Below are 23341 nucleotides of genomic sequence, written 5' to 3'. Positions count from 1 at the left end.
ACGTTAGTAATGGGAAGAATTTTTCGTGCTCTAGAGGTTAAATTTGGGCTGCCACCTCTCAAGTAGGAGCCTAAATTGTTGGATGTGCATTCCTGCATAACTTGAGATATCAGGCGACAAGACAGGACAACTCCATTTATAATTAATAGGTCCAGAGCAACTTGTGGATATGACAGTGGTAGGTATCGAAGGGGGACATTTTTGTGACCTAGGTGTCCCAAATTCCTACTTGTCTAACTGATAAATAATAATTATCTATGTTCATTTACTGTTATGTATATAATGATACATTCAGATAAATGCAATTTTCCACATACAAGAACGTTTTAATTGATAATAATAATTGGTTAAACATCACTTTAATGGGACATCCTAGGTTAATTTACACATAGTTTACAATATAAAACTAATTGTAAAAAAATTAATCTTACTTAATGAACCTAAATAAAAAAAATAAACTTCACATAAGCCTGCAGTACCTATTACCTGGAGTTTACCTGGCGAGAGTTCCGGGGGTCAACGCCCCCGCGGCCCGTTCTGTGACCAGGCCTCCTGGTGGATCAGAGCCTGATCAACCAGGCTGTTACTGCTGGCTGCATGCAAACCAACGTACGAGCCACAGCCCGGCTGGTCAGGAACCGACTTTAGGTGCTTGTCCAGTGCCAGCTTGAAGACTGCCAGGGGTCTGTTGGTAATCCCCCTTATGTATGCTGGGAGGCAGTTGAACAGTCTCGGGCCCCTGACACTTATTGTATGGTCTCTTAACGTGCTAGTGACACCCCTGCTTTTCATTGGGGGGATGTTGCATCGTCTGCCAAGTATTTTGCTTTCGTAGTGAGTGATTTTCGTGTGCAAGTTCGGTACTAGTCCCTCTAGTATTTTCCAGGTGTATATAATCATGTATCTCTCCCGCCTGCGTTCCAGGGAATACAGGTTCAGGAACCTCAAGCGCTCCCAGTAATTGAGGTGTTTTATCTCCGTTATGCGCGCCGTGAAAGTTCTCTGTACATTTTCTAGGTCAGCAATTTCACCTCCCTTGAAAGGTGCTGTTAGTGTGCAGCAATATTCCAGCCTAGATAGAACAAGCGACCTGAAGAGTGTCATCCTGGGCTTGGAATCCCTAGTTTTGAAGGTTCTCATTATCCATCCTGTCATTTTTCTAGCAGATGCGATTGATACAATGTTATGGTCCTTGAAGGTGAGATCCTCCGACATGATCACTCCCAGGTCTTTGACATTGTTGTTTCGCTCTATTTTGTAGCCAGTATTTGTTTTGTACTCTGATGAAGATTTAATTTCCTCGTGTTTGCCATATCTGAGTAATTGAAATTTCTCATCGTTAAACTTCATATTGTTTTCTGCAGCCCACTGAAAGATTTGGTTGATGTCCGCCTGGAGCCTTGCAGTGTCTGCAATGGAAGACACTGTCATGCAGATTCGGGTGTCATCTGCAAAGGAAGACACGGTGCTGTGGCTGACATCCTTGTCTATGTCAGATATGAGGATGAGGAACAAGATGGGAGCAAGTACTGTGCCTTGTGGAACAGAGCTTTTTATCCTAGCTGCCTCGGACTTTACTCTGTTGACTACTACTCTCTGTGTTCTGTTAGTGAGGAAATTATAGATCCATCGACCGACTTTTCCCGTTATTCCTTTAGCACGCATTTTGTGCGCTATTACGCCATGGTCACACTTGTCGAAGGCTTTTGCAAAGTCTGTATATATTACATCTGCATTCTTTTTGTCTTCTAGTGCATCTAGGACCTTGTCGTAGTGATCCAGTAGTTGAGACAGACAGGAGCGACCTGTCCTAAACCCATGTTGCCCTGGGTTGTGTAATTGATGGGTTTCTAGATGGGTGGTGATCTTGCTTCTTAGGACCCTTTCAAAGATTTTTATGATATGGGATGTTAGTGAACATTAAAATGGTATGAAATACCGACAGATTGTTAGGTAAGACACATATGCAACAGTTAGGTATCTTTATTTCGAAACGTTTCGCCTACACAGTAGGCTTCTTCAGTCGAGTACAGAAGAAGCCTACTGTGTAGGCGAAACGTTTCGAAATAAAGATACCTAACTGTTGCATATGTGTCTTACCTGACAATGGGATGTTAGTGCTATCGGTCTGTAGTTCTTTGCTGTTGCTTTACTGCCCCCTTTGTGGAGTGGGGCTATGTCTGTTGTTTTTAGTAACTGTGGGACGACCCCCGTGTCCATGCTCCCTCTCCATAGGATGGTAAAAGCTCGTGATAGGGGCTTCTTGCAGTTCTTGATGAACATGGAGTTCCATGAGTCTGGCCCTGGGGCAGAGTGCATGGGCATGTCATTTATCGCCTGTTCGAAGTCATTTGGCGTCAGGATAACATCAGATAGGCTTGTGTTAACCAAATTCTGTGGCTCTCTCATAAAAAATTCATTTTGATCTTCGACTCTCAGTCTGGTTAGCGGCTTGCTAAAAACTGAGTCATATTGGGACTTGAGTAGCTCACTCATTTCCTTGTTGTCATCTGTGTAGGACCCATCTTAAGTAGGGGCCCAATACTGGACGTTGTTCTCGACTTTGATTTGGCATAGGAGAAGAAATACTTTGGGTTTCTTTCGATTTCATTTATGGCTTTTAGTTCTTCCCGCGATTCCTGACTCCTATAAGATTCCTTTAGCTTAAGTTCTATGCTTGCTATTTCTCTGACCAGTGTCTCCCTACGCCTGTATTATGTTTCATAACAGATAACGACAATATGGTCAACTGTTTATTATGAGCACCACTCCCACGAGCCCTCTTAATGCTGGGATGGTGCCAGAGCCAGAGCTTGCTACCACCTGCAGCTCACAAGACTGCCACTCCCACGAGCCCCTATGGGGCGAGGTGGATGGCAGACCAGAGGCCTAGCTTCTCCCTCCGAGCCCTGTGAGGGCGGGGAATGGGGCTAGGCCTGGGGACAGTTGGTCCCGAAGCTGAGGAGGTACTTGTACCTTCTCTCATGGCAGACATAGGTCTCAAGACACTCCCAAGACAGGGAGCCAAGGCCGAGTCATCATCTGGAAAGACCCGGGCCAGGAGAGTACCAGCGAATCAAGAACAACAACAACAGTTGATTAATTTTATGCAATAAAATGTAATTATATATCTATATATATATATATATATATATATATATATATATATATATATATATATATATATATATATATATATATATATATATATATATATATATATATATATATATATATATATATATATATATATATATATTGCTAAACATTGCTAAACTCACAAATTATGATGTAGTTAAGAATTAATCTAAGTCTGCTCGAAATGCCTGGCCATGCTAGGTGTCCTAGTGGCTCCCTCTGTAATTAGTATTTTATAACATGTAAACAACAAAATAACCAAAACCTGCAAACCCCCACATTGTAACCCTTATAGAGAATAAACTTGAATTGAATTGAATTGAATATATATATATATATATATATATATATATATATATATATATATATATATATATATATATATATATATATATATATATATATATATATATATATATATGTCGTGCCGAATATGTAAAACTGGTCAATTAGCAAGAACTCATTAAAAATTAAGTCCTTTCTAAAATTTTCTCTTATACATTTAAAGATATATTTTTTTCATTAATGTTAATGTAAAAAATTTTAATTTTGCACGAGAAGAATCTTAGAAAACTTACCTAACCTTATTATAACAAGAGCAATTTATTTTATCCTAACCCAACTAAATATATTTTAGATTTGTTTACAATAATTTAATACTAAACAAACACAGTGAAATATATTTTTTTCGTTAGGTTCAGAATGATTTTGGCGAAATTATTGCATACACAAATTTTCACTTGTCCTATATGGCAACATGAGCGTTGCTATTTAAGCCAAGATCGCAAGTTCTGCCTATTCGGCACGACATATATATATATATATATATATATATATATATATATATATATATATATATATATATATATATATATATATATATATATATATATATATATATATATATATATATATATATATATATATATATACGTATATATATATAATATAATATATATAATATATATATATATATATGTATATATATATTATATATATATATATATATATATATATATATATATATATATATATATATATATATATATATATATATATATATATATATTTTTATATATATATATATATATATATATATATATATATATATATATATATATATATATATATTTTATATATATATATCTGTATTATATATATATATATATATATATCTATTATATATATATATATATATATATATATATATATATATGTATTATATATATATATATATATATATATATATATATACGCGTCATCGGTTTCATCAGTGTGACGTTTGTGGTTCCCTGTGAGAAAGCAAGACTCATCATATGACGCAATGTCTAATGTACGCTGAGAAAAAACCTGAGCAGGTAGGAATCTTGTGATGACAGGGTGTCACAACCGGTTGTAATATTTTCCCTGGTAGTAGATGATGACGACAAAAGCAGTAATTGGAAACTTCATTCAGAGGACGTTTCGCCCGGGCGGCAGACGTTTTCATATCAAACGTTGGCTGAATAGCTACCATTTATTGCTTTTGTCTTTGTCATCTACAGGTGACGTTCTTCCAGACTATGGAACTGAACTTCACCATCTACCTTCGTAACTTTCCTGCGATTAACTTGATCATACAGACGGAGACGCTACGTGGCCATCATATTAATGAAATAAATTTAAATTCATTATACGTGTTGCATTCTTTATAAGGTATAGTTTTGCAATAAGTATATGTGTTATTTTTTAAAGTGAAAATACAAAAAAAAATACAGTTTTATTAAGAAAAGTAAAAAAAGCAAGCGAAAAAAAATGTGTCCATGAGACTAGGGGGAAGCGACCATGACGCCTTTTTACCTCTCATACATTTCTTTTCTATCTCTTCTCTATATAATTTATCTTGTTCCCTCAGAGATGACAGATGTCCTGATGAAAATTATACTTCTATAGTTTATGGGATAGGATATCTTGATATATGATAATTTCCGGCTATAATGGAAGGAAACATTTGGATTTTCGTAGCCTATGAACATTTAATGGTACACTAGAGTATCATTATTGCATTACCCAGTTCAGCTAACTCAGACTGACAAATTTTAACACAGATTAAGCGGTTCCCTTATGATTATAATTATAATTACAGGTTTATGTCGAAACCAGTGCTATCTTATACTCTTTCTAAATTCGAATTTATACACTATTAATTCATTAGAGTTCTTTCTTTGGTAAATATCCTCAGCACATTATAGAATTTGCATCTGTGTTCCAGTTGCACATCAAATTATATTTTCTTTATTCTAAGTCTTTCCCGAGAGTTCAGGTACAGGACTCAGTCTGTGCAGGGAGATTACAGAGATAGAAGAAATACTTAAGTACTCTACTTGATGGAAGGAATAAAACAATAACAAAACTCCAAGATATTGCAAGAAATTCAAATATTTCCTCACAAATGCGACATCCACATTAACAACGAGAGGTTTTCATCTAAGGTACTTCCAGCTTCTTTATAAACTGCCAATAAAGTATGGTTACATTATTATTAGTAGTATCAGTAGTAATATTAGTATTATAACAGTCATGGGAAGCGCTAAACCCATAGGGGTTAGAATGTCTTGGGAAGGAGAGGCAGTGAAGTTCGAGCTAAGGAAAGGGAAGGAGCTCCAATATTCTTTCAGAGTTGGTAGAACAATCGGTGTTAATTTATGTCATCAGCTGCACTGTGCACCACCATCCCTAAAATCTGGAACACCCTACCTGAAAACTCTAGAACTGCAGACACATTCATCACCTTCAAAACTACCATTAGAAAACATCTTATCTCCCTGATACACCCTGTCAACTAACTACACGAATACCACCTGGTGGTTCACACTTACACTCACCCATTTGACCATAAACAGAAATATCAATCTCAATCTTAAAATAATGAATCCTAACTAGTCATAAGTTGGCCTGTGATACTCCAATACTGAAACTATGTACTATGCCAAAACAAAAGCATTCACATTGCTAAACTCACAAACTAGTATTTAGTCACTTAGCCATAATACCAACTTACCTCGTAATTTGTAATATTTTAAATTTAAGAATTAAACTAAGTCTGCTCGAAATGCCTAGCCATGCTAGGTGTTCTAGTGGTACACTCTGTAATTATTATTTTACTACATGTAAACCACACAATAACCAAATTCTGTAAACTCAGCATTATAATCCTTACAGAGAATAAACTTTGAATTGAATTGAATCCAATATACTATATATGATTAACAAAAAACCGATCCACCAGACTGTGGTGCCTTCCTTGGAGTGCGAGCGGCTGGTACCAACAGGCGGACTGACCCAGCCATTAGCCAGCAGCGGGGGTGATGACCCCCAGAGCCAGGTACAGGTGAGTCAGTACTTCCTTTGTTACTTACCCCTCCCCCCTCTCCTCAAAGGAGGTTACCTGACGCCGGTGAGGAGAGGGGGCTCTTGATCCAAGCAATTGAACCTGACCTTCCCATTCCTTGGATCAAACCAGATTGCTTCCCGTTTCTCCAGGCATTGTGACCCCTACGGGTTTAGCGCTCCCCATGAATTTACTACTACTACTACTACTAATAATAATAATAACATATTCTTCCTACTTATCAAGGGTAAAAATTGGTTACATTTTTATTGTATGTTATTAAATCCATGTGTAGAGAATATTTAAGAGGCACGTAAGTTCCCCCGTCTTCCAGTAACATGGTCATTTTTCCACTATAATCTACCTTGTCCATAATTACTATCACATTTACTTTGTCTGTTTCGTAAGGTGAAGTCCAGAATCTTTACTTAATTCATGGTATAACTTAACACATCTTTGATGACAGTTGTTGTTGTAGACGTCTGAGTTTTGGTCACACCTCTACAACAACAACTGTCATCAAAGATGTGTTAAGTTATACCATGAATTAAGTAAAGATTCTGGACTTCACCTTACGAAACAAAGTAAATGTGATAGTAATTATGGACAAGGTAGATTATAGTGGAAAAATGAACATGTTACTGGAAGACGGGGGAACTTACGTGCCCCCTCAAGGAAGGTTCCTTGATGTTGGTGAGGGGCTCTTGATTTAGGGAATTGGATCTGTGCTCCAGTTCCCCGAATTAAGCCTGAATGCCTTCCACATCCCCCCCCCCAGGCGCTGTATAATCCTCCGGGTTTAGCACTTCCCCCTTGATAATAATAATAATAATAATAATAATAATAATAATAATAATAATAATAATAATTGTCAGTTCAGCTAAAACAGGTCCAGTATGGATAGTACATATTAAATTTATTAAGTAACGTAAACAATTAAATATTAGTCCATGGAGTAACATATGATACCATTCTCACGCAAGCAACGTACCAGGAAATAATTTTTCGTTAGCAACGTTTATTACGTCACGATGCGGAGTGAGCTGTGTGTATGTGCTAACATATAGGTAATCACCTATATGTAGCTGCAGGAGTCGATTCACAGCTCCTGACCCCGTCACTTCGCTGGTCACTACTACATCTACTCTCTCCCTGCTCCAAGCGTCTCATCGTACCTCTTCTTAAAGCTATGTATGGATCCCTTGTGTGTGTGTGTGTGTGTGTGTGTGTGTGTGTGTGTGTGTGTGTGTGTGTGTGTGTGTGTGTGTGTGTGTGTGTGTGTGTGTGTGTGTGTGTGTGTGTGAAACGTTCAGAAGTGAACGTTACTTTTTTTTCGGCCATCTCGTTGCCAGAGGTATCACGGCTAGTTTTTGCACTTTGCTTATATAAGTTTATGTAACCTTGGCGTAGTCCTTCCTAAATTAACTTTAACCTAATTTAAAATAAAGAAAATAGCATTAGAGAAAGAATAATAGGAAGCGTTAAAACAACTGAAATGAAGCAAGCGTTGATAAAGCAACTGTGAGCACTTACGTAAGTCCTGCTTTCAGTCTTACGTCATAAATGCGATAAGAAGCTAAGAGATGATAATAATACGTATAGTCAAATAATGACATACCTATGTAACTCTGAAAACTCTAAATATATATAGGTTACGCATATCTTGGGCTTCCAGTCGTATTAAATTATATTTGTATTATATTTATATAAACTAACCAGTTGGAATGCAAAACTAATTCCCGTAACTTCTGTGTGAGGATCATGAAGAATAAAAATATTTTATGTTTTATTGTTAAATGATGGAGAAGCTGTATAATCTAATCATAACTGGAGTAAAACGTTTATTATTATTATTATTATTATTATTATTATTATTATTATTATTATTATTACTATTATTGTAAAAAGAGGCGCTAAACCCGTGTGGGGCATAATTAAATAAAAAAATTATATTTCGTCATGTCATCTGAGGAAGGTAACCAATATGAATAAATAATAACCGCTCAGAGATTTCCCCTCCGCTCGCTTAAGACCCGCGTCGGGAAACACTTGTCCTGTTTCCTGACACACTTACCTTGGTAAGTTTATTTAGGTATACACAAATACAGTTACATAGATTATCATACATAGCAGCATACAGTTACATAGATTATCATACATAGCAGCACACAGTTACATAGATTATCATACATAGCGGCATATGTACAGAGAACCCAGGATAACCCAACAAAGTCAGACTAAGTGACTTACTTCTCATTTAACTTGTTTAAAATATTGTGTCATAAATCATAGGAACTCTCAAGCTATATAAATATTGACTGCTCTTCTATTTCAAGAGCACGCAACCTTACAAAATATATGCAGGAAGTGCTAAACGCGTAAGGCTCAGAGAAAGCCCTGGAAAATAGAAAATTATCAGGTTGCGACCCCTCAAGGAAGGTTCCTTAACACTGGTGAGGGGCTCTTGATCTAGGGAATTGGATCTGTGCTCCAGTTCCCTGAGTTAAGCCTGAATACCTTCCACATCATCCCCCCCCATCCCACAGGCGCTGTATAATCCTACGGGTTTAGCTCTTCCCCCTTGATTATAATAATAATATCAGATTGCGAGGAATACCACTCTGTGATATATACTCGGTATATATTGTATGTTTGTGTAATGTTGCAAATACGCATCTGTTCCAGTAATGTTTTTTGACTTTCTGATTTATGTTTTTTTTTATGAAAGGAGAATGGAAGAATGTGAGGTTATGTCCTCATTAAGAGGCTGTGGTATGGGAGTGTCATTGACCTCTGTTAGACGGTGGGTAAAATAACTTTCAATCTTGTAGCAGAACGAAAGAAAGATAAGTACAATGAGTAGTCAGTAGTTTACTGGCTGGCATGTTCTTTAGTATTATATAGTCTGTAAGCATTAAATTAAGTTTGTCCATAATGCCTAGGCATGATAGTGGCTCTTTACACTGCAACTCAATATTGTAATTTCATAATCTCAATGTAATCTTGCAAGGAAATAAAAATTGATTGATTGATGTGTGTAGACCGGGTAGTGGTCCTTGAAGACAGCCAGGGTTATGTTGGTAATCCTTCTTAGGTATAAAGGGAGTGTTTTGAAAAGTCTTCGTCCCTTCACACTTATTGAGTTTACCTTAGTGTACTCATTGAACCTCTGCTTTTCATAGTTGAGTATTCTGCACCATCCACCTCTTTTCTCGTCTACGTTCCAAGTATAGATCGAGGGACTTCAGTAATTGAGGTGCATGACTGAATTTGTGCGAGAAGTTTAAGTTCTTCGCACATTGTCCAGGTCTGCAGTTTCACCTGAGTACAACAGTATTCCAGCCTATTTTGAAACTTCTAGTTATCCAGGCTATCATTTCCTTGTGGTTGTTATAATGAGAGTGTGTGATCTTTAAAGGTGAGACCAGACTTGATTATTTCCTAGATCTTTCACATCACTCTTACACTATATCGATGGAGTTTGTTTTATATTTCAGTCCAGCCTTTCATTTCTTCAATCTTTCCATAACGGAGTAATTAAAACTTGTTCTCATTGAACATCATATTGCCAGTGGCCCAATACAGACAGTCTTGGGTTATCGTGGGTGGCTAATACTCCAGGTTAATCGGTGGAAACGTTAGATGGTAGGCAGGTATAATGTTCGTCAGGAAACAGGACAAGTGTTGTCTGACGCTGGTCTTAGTCATATGATGACCCACAGCTGGAGCTTTTGGCCATCTGCAAAATGCACTTTTCACGTGCCTGAAGCATTCTATGAAGAGGGAGCATGGACACAGGTGATCCCACGGTCACTAAAAACAACAGACATAGCCCCACTCCACAAAGGTGACAGTAAAGCAATTGCAAAGAATTACAGACAGATAGCACATTATAAAAAGCTTTGAAAGAGTTCTGAGAAATAAGATCGCCACCTACTTAGATACCCATCAGTCACACAACCCAGGGCTGCTAGCATGGGTTTAGAGCAGGTCGCTCCTGCCTGTCCCAACTACTGGACCACTATGACATGGTCTTGGATGCTCTGGAGGACAAACAAAATGCAGATGTAAAGAACAGAAAGGCACAGTACCGTTAATGGAACAATACACTCTGCACATAGGAGAAAGGAGCCTGTGACGACGTTTCGGTCCGACTTGGACCTGTGTGGGTTATTTGTGTAAAATGCAGATGTAGCATACACAGACTTTGTGAAAGCCTTCGACACGTGTATAATGGTGTAATAGCACAAAATGCCTGATAAAGGAATGACAGTTGGTAAATGGATCTATAACTTCCTAACACATAGAACACAAAGAGTAATACTAAATAGAGTAAAGTCAGGCGGCTACGGTGAAAAGCTGTGTCCCACGAGGTGATAAATTAGACACATGTGCAACTCTTGGGTGTCTTTATTGAGGAAACGTTTCGCCACACAGTGGCTTCATCAGTCCATACAAAGGAGAATCTTGAAGAACAGAAGGAGAATGAGGTAATCAGTCCCCCAGTCCCTGCTAGGAAAATGGTAGGATGGATAATGAGAACCTTCAAAAGTAGGGATACCAAACCCATGATGATTCTCTTCAAATCGCTTGTTCACTCTAGACTGGAATATTGCTGCTCACTAACGGCCCTTTTCAAGGCATGCGAAATTGCAGACCTGGAGAATATACAGAATTTTTTCACAGCACGTATAAGTACGATAAGGCATCTAAATTACTGGGAACGGTTGAAGTCCCTTGATCTGTACTCCCTGGAACGCAGACGAGAGAGAAAAATGATAATATACACCTTGAAAATTCTAGAGGGACTAGTCTCAAATCTGCACACGAAAATCACCCTCTACGAAAGCAAAAGACTTGTCGGGAGATGCAATATCTTCCAGTGAAAAACGGGCGCCACGAGTATGCTAGGGAGACAACACAATACGTTGTTAGAGGGGCCGTAGACTGTTCATCTGCCTCCCAGCATACATAAGGGGGATTACCAATAGACCTCTGGCTAAAATGACCATAATTTTTAAAGGGGTGGACCGGTAAGCCAGCGGAAGGCCTCGGTCAGATGACCAAAAGCTCCAAAGGCGGGTCATCATCTGACTAAGACCCGCGTCAGGAAACATTTGTCCTGTTTCCTGACGAACCTTACCTAACCTAGACCTCTGGCTGTCTTCAAGAAGGCGCTGGACAGGCACTCAAAGTCCGTTCCTGACCAGCCGGGCTGTGAGGGATGATGTTGGCGAAGTGTTCAGTTTCTAAGTGTTCCATATACAAGTTGGCTAAGACGGCGCTGATGGGGGACCCCATTCCCATACCATAGGTTTGTTTGCAGAGCCTTTTATTGAGTCGATTTACGAGCGACCAGCAGTAACAGCATGGTTGCTCAGGCCTTGATCCACCACGAGGCCTAGTCACGGCGTGGGCCGCGGGGGCGTTAAGCCCCCGAAACCCCCTCAGATATCAGACCGAGGATTTCCGCTGGCTTACCACTCCACCTCTCGAAAAAAAAAAAAAATATGGAATGAAAACGTATGGAGCTGGGCGAGATATACATATATGTAGGAGCGTCAGTCTCAGTGACACGCTGGTGCGGTGAACACACTTGATATATTCATTTGACTGGATTGATATAAACAACTTTATATATATATTTTCTCTTTGGTATCAAGTCTTCAAACGGATTTATAAAAAACATCGTATATAACGGACTGGAAAAGTTTTTTAAGTGGATGTGACTGATCTATTGGAAGGTGACAGACAACACACCTGCAACTTCACTGTACACATGGTATGATTTTACACATTATTATTATATTATTATTGTTATTATTATTAATAATATTATTCACGGGGAAGCGCTAAACTCGTAAAAGTTGCTATTTTGGCTTAAATAGCAACGCTTATCTTGCCATATAGGACAAGTGAAAATTTGTGTATGCAATAATTTCGCCAAAATCATTCTGAACCTGACGAAAAAAAAATATATATATTTCATTGTGTTTGTTTAGTATTAAATTATTGTAAACAAATCTAAAATATATTTAGTTGGGTTAGGCTAAAATAAATTGCGCTTGTTATAATAAGGTTAGGTAAGTTTTCTAAGTTCCTTTTGGTGTAAAATTATAAATTTTTACATCAACATTAATGAAAAAAAAATATATCTTTAAACGTATAAGAGAAATTTTAAAAAAAGGAGTTCATTTTAAATGAGTTCTTGCTAATTGACCAGTTTTACATGTTCGGCACGACATATATAAATAAAATTTGCTGTGGCAATTATTGGTTCCTTACGTTACTGTGAGTACACGGGGTTGTGTTGGAGGTGAGACACTCTTGATCCAAAGAATTTGAGTTGCCCTTTCCTTCATTGAATTAAATCTAATTAATTTAACATTTCCCAGCGTTGTATGATCCCTGCGGGGTTTAGCGTACCCTCGTGAATAATATAATCAATGAGGACGCCTTGTTGTTATGGCTACCTAGTGTAAATACCGTCTTGTTCTACTTTCACTTCGCTGTATAGCCCTTGTGGCTTAGCGCTTCTTTTTGAATATAATAATAATCTACTTTCACTTTGTGACGTTCATCTATATCCTACACGGTATATTCCTCTCCATAAATACTGTAAGGCTATATTAATCCCCATTTTAGAGATTATTCTTGATTAATCTTATCAGTTTTGTTAGCAAACGTTGGTATTAGTGGCAGCAGGTGGAGGGACGCTGCTTCTATATTCTGCTGCTCTACAAGAAAGTTCAAAATTCAGGAGTTCCTCGGAGCCAATTTACAGTAAGAACAATACTGTGATAATATGTTTTAGTTGATATGTATTTTATTATTGTCGTTAAAGATCAGCTTTTGTCTTTATTGATGCAGAGATCAGTTTCATCCCCATCCATGCAGAGGTCAGTTTTTATCCTTATTTATACGAGTTCAGTTTTTTTTTATCTTGTGATGTATTAAACCTGTGCTCCAATTTTTTGAATCGAACCTGAATGATTTCCATTCCTCCCGGCGCTGTATGGCTCCTATGGGTTTAGTGTTCCCCATAAATACAGTATACAGTATCTATTGATGCAGTTTGCTGGTTGGGTTTAAACATTACAATTTTATTACACTTGTTGAGGATACATTTACGTTTACAAGAACAAAATAGTACATTATGTATACTTTACATAAAATATACTTAATATAAGATAACCCTGTTAAGTCAGTGTGATATATCTTCCATTGGGGTCCCATAATTTTCATTGAGGTTATCAGTGAAGGGCTCTTCATCTTAGAAATTGGACCTGTATTCCCTTGGATCAAACCTCAATGTCTCCTATTTCCCCAGGTGCTGTATGATCCCTAGCACATCCCATGAATGTAAAAATCCACTGAGGTTTTAAGTGGATCCCTATGGAAAGAAGTAACTGACTTTGAGGTTATCCTTGGTTAAAACAACGTACTGGTCATTCTGCTTACCTTCTACACCATTGTAAAAAGTTTTTTACTGTGTGCACAAAACTTAATAACAATTTATGAGAGTATACAAGAATACATGTTTGTTTTTCGTGAGGGTAAAAGTGTATATCAGGAGATAACATGTATTAATTAAACATGAGTTGTATGTTTCATGGAAAACCCCATAGTTGTGAAATGAATTTTGAACACACACATTGCAATTTTTGTGGTAGTTAAATAAATTATTGCTTAAATTTAGATTTTGGATATATGTATATGCAAAATTTAAATTTTTTTCAAATGATCAAAAGGGCATACAAATGTTATGGGTGCATAAAAAAGTACATTATAATAACTCTGTAGTGAAGCACTGTGATTTATTTCCTAAGATATCTGCTAAAACTAAACTAAGCATCTATATACATTTTGCTTTTACTATTATAATGTACTGATACAACTTGCTTGGAATCTTGCACTTAAAGTTCTCTAGTCTGATTGTGCCTGTATTGCTTTTCTAACAAAGCTGTTAACATTTTCAGTTTTATTTTTTATATTTACAGAAAGGGAAACATGAAACAAGTATGCTGTACTAGAATTACATTTTTATACAATTCATTATTGTAGTAGACCTGTAAGCTGAAAATACAACTTTGAACTAAAGTATTTCTTTTTTTAATACTTGCAGATTACTATGGACTCCCTAGTTCCTATGAAAGAGATAATGATCGAACTTGATGCCATTCATGAAGAAACTTTCAATGAGAGGCTTCCAAAATCTTTTACCAAAGCAGTAGAAAAAATGTTGAATTATGCTCAAGGGAGTGAAAAGGCTTCTGAAAAGTAAGTGCCAAGCTACGAGTTCTGTCATAGCAACTCAGTAGTGTATTTTTATCTTTGAATGTAAAATACTGTAATTTATTTTTTACTGTAGTTTGAATTACCATAATGTAAGATATTTTAAGTGTAGGTCTTAATGTGACTGCCTAGACCAGTGTTCCACAATCTTTTCACCCTTGCAGAACCCTTGAAATAATTTTCATGTCTCAGGAAACACCTACATGAAAATTATTATATATCATTATTAACCCCTAGACTGTCGCAACACCAAATCCTGAGGTGTCTCCGAGTGTCGCAAAATTTCCAAAAAAAAAAAAAAAATTCTTATGAAGTGATAGAGAATCTTTTGTCGATTGTAATGACACCAAAAGAACAAAATTTGATGTAAAACTGACGGAATTACTCTCACGAAGTTAGCAACCTCAGCGATATTTACTAATCGGCGATTTTGCCCACTTTGAGCCCTATTTTCGGCTAATTCCATTGTTCCAGTCGACCAAACTCATAGCTATTTCTTTAGAACTTCATTTTTTCTATCGATTGAGTACAAGAAACTGCCCATTTACCAATTTCAATTACCCAATAACATGGTCAGAAATTTGCAATTTGACCAATTTCACGAAAATTAAAAAATATGTATGGCAATTTTAAAAGAGGGTCCTGAATGAACAATGCAGACATTCCTGGCTCTAAAATAACATTTTCTTTGTTCATCAGTCATGTCTCCAGGCCCCTCTGATATTACCCTTGCTTTCTATTTTGAATTTTTATTCAAACAAAAAAATAGAAGATTTACTGTTATGCAGACTACTGCAATATTGTAATAATTGTATAAATAATGTCAACCCATTCATGACTGCATATTAGAATGGCTACTTGGACATTTATTGGAAAATGACATCATTTGTTTACTTTTGAACATCGACAAAAATCAAACATCTCCCCTACTTTGAGCTCCATTTCAAGGTTCTTTTCATAGTAAAACCAATCAAAATCACCTCTATTTCTACAATATGTTTTCCATTCTATCGAATGAGACCAAGAAAACGAGAATATGGCCATAAATACTATACAAAAATAGACCACAAAGTTGGCATTTTAGTTAAAAAAAAAAGGTGTTTTTTTTTTTCTCATTATGCACTGCATGCTGCAGGATTTTTTTTATGTGGTGCACACTGACCACACAGACCCATTCTATCACATGTGGGCCTACCAGCTTTCTCCTGCTTGATTTGAAGCCGCTAGAATTTATAAGTACATATATATACGTCATAAACTGTGGCTCGTAAAACGTATATATACGACCAAAACAGTCAAAGGGTTAATATCTTTCTCTTTTATAAACAAAGTACATAAGGAAAATATATTTTTTCAGATAACTAGTCTTATAAGTAAAAAATAACTTAATGTTTTTCTCAATTTTATTGACAGCGCAAAAAAAAAAACTGAAATTAAACTGTTTGTTCAGGAAATCATGATTACTACAGTGACTTAATTGTTTATTGACAGTGTTGAAAAGGCATACGATAAATCAAGGCAAAATATCATAGGACTAAATATATGGGTCAAGAAAATGTTATTTTTGAAACCAAGTTTAGATAATGAAATTTGCTTCTCTAATATGAAGCCTATGGTTATCTTTTGGTACAAAATGCTTAATTCGGGGTCGAACTTTAGGTAAACACACACGGATTTCATCTTCAACTGAAAGGAGACAATTTCTGTCTTTGCTCTTGATACTTGTTAAGTAAGAAAATGCTTGCTCACACATGTAGGAGGTTGAAAACTACAGCAATATATTTATTGCTGTTTCTGTGAATGGCAGGATATTATTCTTTCACAGAAATCCAGAACTTGTCCAGTTCACAAAATTCTTCCTCTTCTCTTAAAAGTCAAGTTCTCATCCTGAGAACTCAGACCAGTCTGCAGGGGAGTTGACCCTTGAAACCCTCTCCAGGTATACTCCAGGTATCCCTAAATGATGGGCAAAATTTACTAAGTAACATGGGGGAATGAGGGACTGTACCTGCACGCCAGGAAGCACAGACAGGACTGATGGAGACCATTCATGTGTCCTGTACTCGAGGGAGTCACTTGATACACCAATCTGTCATGTACAGCATTTACTTATGATTAGCTTATTTATCACTATTTCTCTCAGAACCCCTAGTGACCCCTCGTGGAATCCTGGTTGAGAAACACTGGCCTAGACCGAGCCATGACATGATGAACTTGACATACATGAGTTCTTAGATGGTCAGAAACTGGGTTAAATCCTGGCTTTCTCCTCTTATTGACTCTTTCTAACAAAATCAATTCTTAACTCTGTCCCATTTTCCAAGCTCACCCTTACAAGATTCTTCTTTTTACATAAGTCATTCAGTCAGTAAATCAGCTTAGAGTACTGTATTTCAGATTTTACATTAAAAGATATTCTGAGTGGGGTAATAATATACAATACTACTAACCGGAAAAGAATTTACCAAATGCGTAACAAATTAATCATATGTACAATATTAAAATAACTGATGCACAAGCAATTGCATTGTTGTAATGGGAGCTATTCTGGTTTCTGAGAGTTGTGAATTTGGCAATTAACTATAATTGCTTACTGTAGTAAATAGTGAGTAGCTGACAACCTAGGAATGTAGAATACACATAGCTAGCCAAACTTTTCTTTATTAGATTATATTTTGTCCTAAATATGGTGATGTGATAGACTTAATAAAGCCCTGTTTAAAGAAAAAATTCATCTCGTAACAGGTCTCTCTCTCTCTCTCTCTCTCCTATATGTGTTTTGCATTCCAGTACAGTGGAACCTTGGTTTTCATATGCCCTAGTTGGAGAAAATTCTCTATTCAGATTTATACGCTCTCCATGTCATTCTACTTTGATCCATTCTCTCTAAATGACCAAACCACCTCAACAACCCCTTTATTAACTCCACACCCTCTCCTAATTTCCACACTCCGAATTTTCTGCATAATGTTTACACCACACATTGCCCTTAAACAGGACATCTTCACTGCCTCCAACCGCCTCCTCGCTGCAGCATTTACATCCCAAGCTTCACACCCATATAAGAGTGTTGGTACTACTGTACTTTCATACATTCCCTTCTTTGCCTCCATAGATAACATTTTTTTGTCTTCACATATACCTCAATGCACCACTCACCTTTTTTCCTTCATCAGTTCTATGGTTAACCTCATCCTACATAAACCCATCAACTGACACATCAACTCTCAAATATCTAATGACATTCACTTCTTCCATACTCCCTCTCTCCAGTGTGATATCCAATTTTTCTGTATCTAAATCATTTGATACCCTCATCACCTTACTCTTATCTATGTTCACTTTCAACTTTCTACCTTTACACACCCTCCCAAACTCGTACACTAACCTTTGAAACTTTTCTCTAGAATCTCCCATAAGCACAGTATCGTCAGCAAAAAGTACGAGTAGTATGTATGTAGTATATAGTATAATAAATTGAAAATTAAGGAGTTTTTCAGTAGCCTGCCAGAGATTCTTGGGTAGAAGACTTGACTGATTTATTATATGTATTAACTTTTTTACAAGTTTTAAAGTGATTTGTTAGTTTTACACCATGTGTTAGTAATGTCTTGTTATTTAGTTTTTTTAAAGGTTGACAGAATTCATTCACTCCTGAATAATACAATAACTTTGCAGATTTCATGAAGTTTCATCCAACATGAAAGAGAATAAGAAGGTACGAATAGTAAGTGCAGAAGTACCGCATAATATCCTACCCAGTGCCATCCTTCATGACATCAAGGTCAATGGCCATGGTGCTGATGATGAAATGTACAATAAACATGCAGAGCTTCGCAAAATGGTAGGATTTTTTCTCCCATAAGCTGTTTATCTACTGATATGCACTATATTGAAATTATGTAATAGATATTAATGATGGATGATTTCTAATAAGTTTAATTTAGGCTGGAAATTTGTTACTTTGTTTTAGTAATAGAACACCTATGATAAATATTATGATAAACTAAGTTGGTTAAGTGATTTGTCTATCAGGAAAGATTGCATTTTGTCATGCATTAATAAAATACAGTGGTACCTTGACTTACGAGTTTAATTCATTCAGTGACCGAGCTTGTAACTCAATTTGTGCGTATATCAAATCAGTTTTCCTCATTGAAATTAACTGAACTGCCATTAATCCGTTCAAGTGGAATGCCTGGCTCTCGGGAGGCAGGAGAAAATACTTCAATATAACGCTAATATCAAGTAGGTAGTAGGTTGGTAGATAGCAACTGCCCAGGGAGGTACTACCATCCTGCCAAGTGAGTGTAAAACAGAAACCTGTAATTGTTTTACATGATGGTAGGATTGCTGGTGTCTTTTTTCTGTCTCATAAACATGCAAGATTTCAGGTACATCTTGCTACTTCTGCTTACACTTAGGTCCCACTACACATACATGTACAAGTATATATATTCACACCCCTTTGGGTTTTATTCTATTTTCTTTCTAGTTCTTGTTCTTGTTTATTTCCTTTTATCTCCATAGGGAAGTGGAACAGAATTCTTCCTCTGTAAGCCATATGTGTTGTAAGAGGCGACTAAAATGCCAGGAGCAAGGGCCTAGTAACCCCTTCTCCTGTATAAATTACTAAATTTAAAAAGAGAAACTTTTTTTTTTCTTTTTGGGCCACCCTGCCTTGGTGGGATACAGCCGGTTTGTTGAAAAAAAAAAAAACTTCACAAAAAGCACAAAACGTTGGGATGCTGGGTGGATGTTGTGCCGTTCACTGCACCAACTAGTGGCAGCATATCTGGAGCTCACTCGTAACTCGGATTTTGGCTCGCAACTCAAAGCAGAAAATCGACCGAGCGACGGCTTGTAACTCGGAAAACTTGTAAGTTGGGGCACTCCTAAGTCAAGGCACCGCTGTACTGTGATTTGCATTACAAGATGTAAAGCACAGATTAAATAGACTTTTCCAGGAGCAAGATAAGTAACCCACATACACAAGTATGTACGTACAGGCAGTCCCTGCTTAACCCTTTGACTGTCGCAGGCCCAGTTCTGAAACTGTTATTCTATGTCGATAAATTTAAAAAAAAAAAAAAAAACTTTCTTATGAAATGATAGAGAATCTTTTCCCAATGGTAATGACACCAAAAGTACGAAATTTGGCCAAGAACTCACGGAATTACGCTCCCGTGAAGTTAGCGGTCTCGGCGACATACACGTATCAGCGATTTTGCCGACTTGGAGCCCTGTTTTTGGCCAATTCCGTTGTTCCATAGCTATTTCTTTAGAACTCCATTTTATCTATCAGTTGAGTACAAGAAACCGCCCATTTACTGATTTGAACTACCCAATAAAATGGTCAGAAATTGGCAATTTGGCCAATTTCACTGCCAGTTTCAAAATAGGGTCCAGAATAAACAATGTAGACATTCTTGGCACTAAAATAACATATCCTCTGTTCATTAGTCATGTCTCTAGGCCCCTCTTATATTACTATTGCTTTCTATTTTGATTTTTTATTCATACAAAAAAAATACAAAATTTACTGGTATGCAGACTACTGCATTATTGTAAAAATGGTATAAATAATATCAGTGCACTAGTGGTAAGATATTAGACTCTCCAGTTGACGTGTATTGGACATGTGGTGTGATTTGCTTACTCCTGAACATTGGTAAAAATCGAACATTTCCGCTACTTTCAGCTCAATTTCAAGGTCGTTTTCATCGTGAAAGTAATCACAATCATCTCTATTTCTGTAATATGTTTTCCATTTTATCACCTGAGACCATGAAAATGAGAATACAACGATAAATACTATACAAAAATACACCTCAAAGTCGGCATTTTAATCCAAAAAAACGGTCAGTTTTTTTTTCTCATTACGCATTGTGTGCCACAGGATTTTTTTTATGTAGTGCACACCGACCACACAGACCCATTCTCTCACATGTGGGCCTACCAGCTTTCTCCCGCATGATTTGAAGCCGCTAGAATTTATGCGTATTAATACGTCAGAAACAGTTGCGCGTAAGACGTATATGTACGATGTAAACAGTCAAAGGGTTAATGAAAGTTTTTTTTTTCAACAAACTAGCCGTATCCCATCGAGGCAGGGCGACCAAAAAAGCGCTCGAATACGACAGTTTAGATGTCACCCGAAACAGCCAATATCCCAAACCCCACTCTAAAGTGCAGGCATTATACTTCTCACCTCCAGGACTCAAGTCTGGGTAACAGGTTTCCCTGAATCCCGTCACAAAATATTACCCTGCTCACTCTCCAGTCAGGTCCCAAAAACCATTAGTATCTATTCACACAGATCTAATGTGCTCACGCATGCCTGCTGCATGTCCAAACCCCTTGTACACAAAACATCTTTTACCGCCCCCCCCCCTTCCATTATTTCCTAGGACTACCCTGACTTCTCCCCTCCACTACACTTATCCCATGTGGGTCATTCAGTGCAAGGAGAGATAGAGGCTTGAGCATCTATCTGCCAGTTGGAAGACAAACTATTGCAGTAGGATTGATTATTTGATTGGCATCAGACTGCAATAAAACAATAAATTATGATTCTAAAGTAATGCTCTTTTTCTTAGCATTTGCACCACTTTATTCCTTCTCTTGATGACATTTTGAGGTTATTTTTAATTGGGGAAGGACAAAATTAAGCACCATTTCTCTTCTGGCCACTCATTTGGTCTGCTGCTTACTGCAAAACATATGCCAGAGAAAAAGAAAAGAATCTAAACTGGCAAGACTAGTGAGAGAGTTGCATACAACCCATTGCTCAACAAGTGATATATCTTAAACACATGCTAAATCAGATCACACTTATGCTTTACCTATACACAAATAACCCGCACATAAGTAAGTAAGCTTCTCTCTTTTATGTGCGGGTTATTTGTGTATCGTTCCAGTCACAGTATTGTGCCTTTTTTTGTTATTTATGCTTTACCTATGTTTTACCTAATGTTTCTTACCCTTTTAGGTAGATTCTGAAGTGAGTACTTGTCAAATGGTACTGCCTGTATATAAAGAAATATAAGTAAACAAGAAAATATTGTATGTAATTATATTCACATACTGGACATACCATATGAGTACTGTATATTTGATCCAGTTTATTAAAAAGTATTAGAATTAATTTCAATGTAGTAAATTTGTAGAGGAAAGAAAAAGGAGTTCTTTAAGAATTTTTTTTTATGATATATTCAGTGGCAGAAGCTAACTTGAGTAATTTGTCTTTCACAGATTCCTCGTGGTGCAACAATTATGGAGTTTAATAATACTAAAGATGTTGTTATCTATGCCAATAAAAAATTTGTGGGTGGGGTTGGAGATGAAGATGAAGTTCAACCAGAAAATAATGACATTTGGAAACAGTATTGTTTAGAGGATCCTGACACTGCTACTAAAGTTATTTGTATGGAAAAACTCAATGGAGAGGCAGCCCACTTTAGTGTAAGGTGAGCAAAGTAACATTTATGAAGGGATTCAGGGAAACCAGTTAGTCGAAAATGAGTCCTGGAGGTGGAAAGTACAGTGCCTGCACTTTAAAGGAGGGGTGTTGATATGTGCAGATTTTTAACTGTAGTGTAGACACACCTCTGGCAAGACGGTGATGGAATGAACGATGATGAAAGTGCTTCTTCTTTTTCAGGTCGCCCTGCCTTGGTAGGAAACGGCCAATGTGTTGATAAAAAAATATATATGTAGTATCTTAATATCTTTCTGCTATTTTTTTTTTAACCAGTCATATCCCACTAAAGCAAGGTGACCCAAAAAAGAAAAAACAAAAGTCTTTATTTTTAAATTTAGTAATTCATACAGGACAAGGGGTTATTAGCTCCTCGCTTTCAGCATTTTATTCGCCTCTTACAACACGCATGGCTTACGGGATAAGAGGAAATTAACAAGAGCAAGCACTAGCAAGAAAATAGAAGAAAACCCACAAGGGTGTGTGTGTGTGTGTGTATATATATGCTTGTACATGCATATGTATAATCTAAGTAAGTAGAAGTAGCAAGACGTACCTGAAATCCTGCATGGTTAAGAGACAAAAAAAAGACACCAGCAATCTTACCATCATGTAAAACAGTTGCAGGCTTCCGTTATACACTCACTTGGCAGGACGGTAGTACCTTCCTGATTGGTTGCTGTCTACCAACCTACTTCCTAATGTCTATTAATATATGTTAATGATTTTGGATCTCATTGCCCCTGGAGCCCAGTCTGATGGTACATTACAGTATATCAAAATAGCAGCCCATGGTAAAGACAAATGACAGTCTTGTAGTGCCACACCCCATTGTAATGCATGTATGTAACTGATTTTTTCTTTCCTTCAAACTGGCCATATCCTGCTGAGGCAGGGTGACCTAAAAAGAAAAACGAAAGTTTCTCTTTTTATAATTAGTAATGTATACAGAAGGGGTTACTAGCCCCTTGTTCCCAGTATTTTAGTCGTCTCTCGTGACATGCATGGCTTACAGAGGAAGAATTCTGTTCTGCTTCCCCATGGAGATAAGAGGAAAT

General features: G+C 37.0%; 1 protein-coding gene across 8 annotated transcripts in view; it reads left to right on the top strand.

Annotated features, from left to right (window-relative positions):
• LOC128694122 (uncharacterized) overlaps nucleotides 1-23341 on the top strand; it is a 94022-nt gene that overhangs the window by 45601 nt on the left and 25080 nt on the right. The window contains exons 1-5 of one of the 8 annotated variants that reach the window (XM_070093586.1): nucleotides 6485-6508; nucleotides 13180-13291; nucleotides 14634-14788; nucleotides 18482-18647; nucleotides 22058-22272. In XM_070093586.1, coding sequence (XP_069949687.1) covers nucleotides 14640-14788; nucleotides 18482-18647; nucleotides 22058-22272 — 530 coding nt within the window. In that variant the 5' untranslated portion in view covers nucleotides 6485-6508; nucleotides 13180-13291; nucleotides 14634-14639. Of the gene's footprint in view, nucleotides 1-6406; nucleotides 6509-12171; nucleotides 12291-12775; nucleotides 12825-12865; nucleotides 12987-13179; nucleotides 13292-14633; nucleotides 14789-18481; nucleotides 18648-22057; nucleotides 22273-23341 lie in introns of those variants that run through there. The other 7 variants (XM_070093590.1, XM_070093588.1, XM_070093589.1 and 4 more) reach the window with 7 other exon arrangements.

The sequence above is a fragment of the Cherax quadricarinatus genome, chromosome 43, assembly GCF_038502225.1.
Source record: "Cherax quadricarinatus isolate ZL_2023a chromosome 43, ASM3850222v1, whole genome shotgun sequence".
Classification (NCBI taxonomy): Eukaryota; Metazoa; Arthropoda; class Malacostraca; order Decapoda; family Parastacidae; genus Cherax; species Cherax quadricarinatus.
Note: the sequence above shows the minus strand (reverse complement) of the source record. Positions and strands in the feature narration are given on the sequence as shown.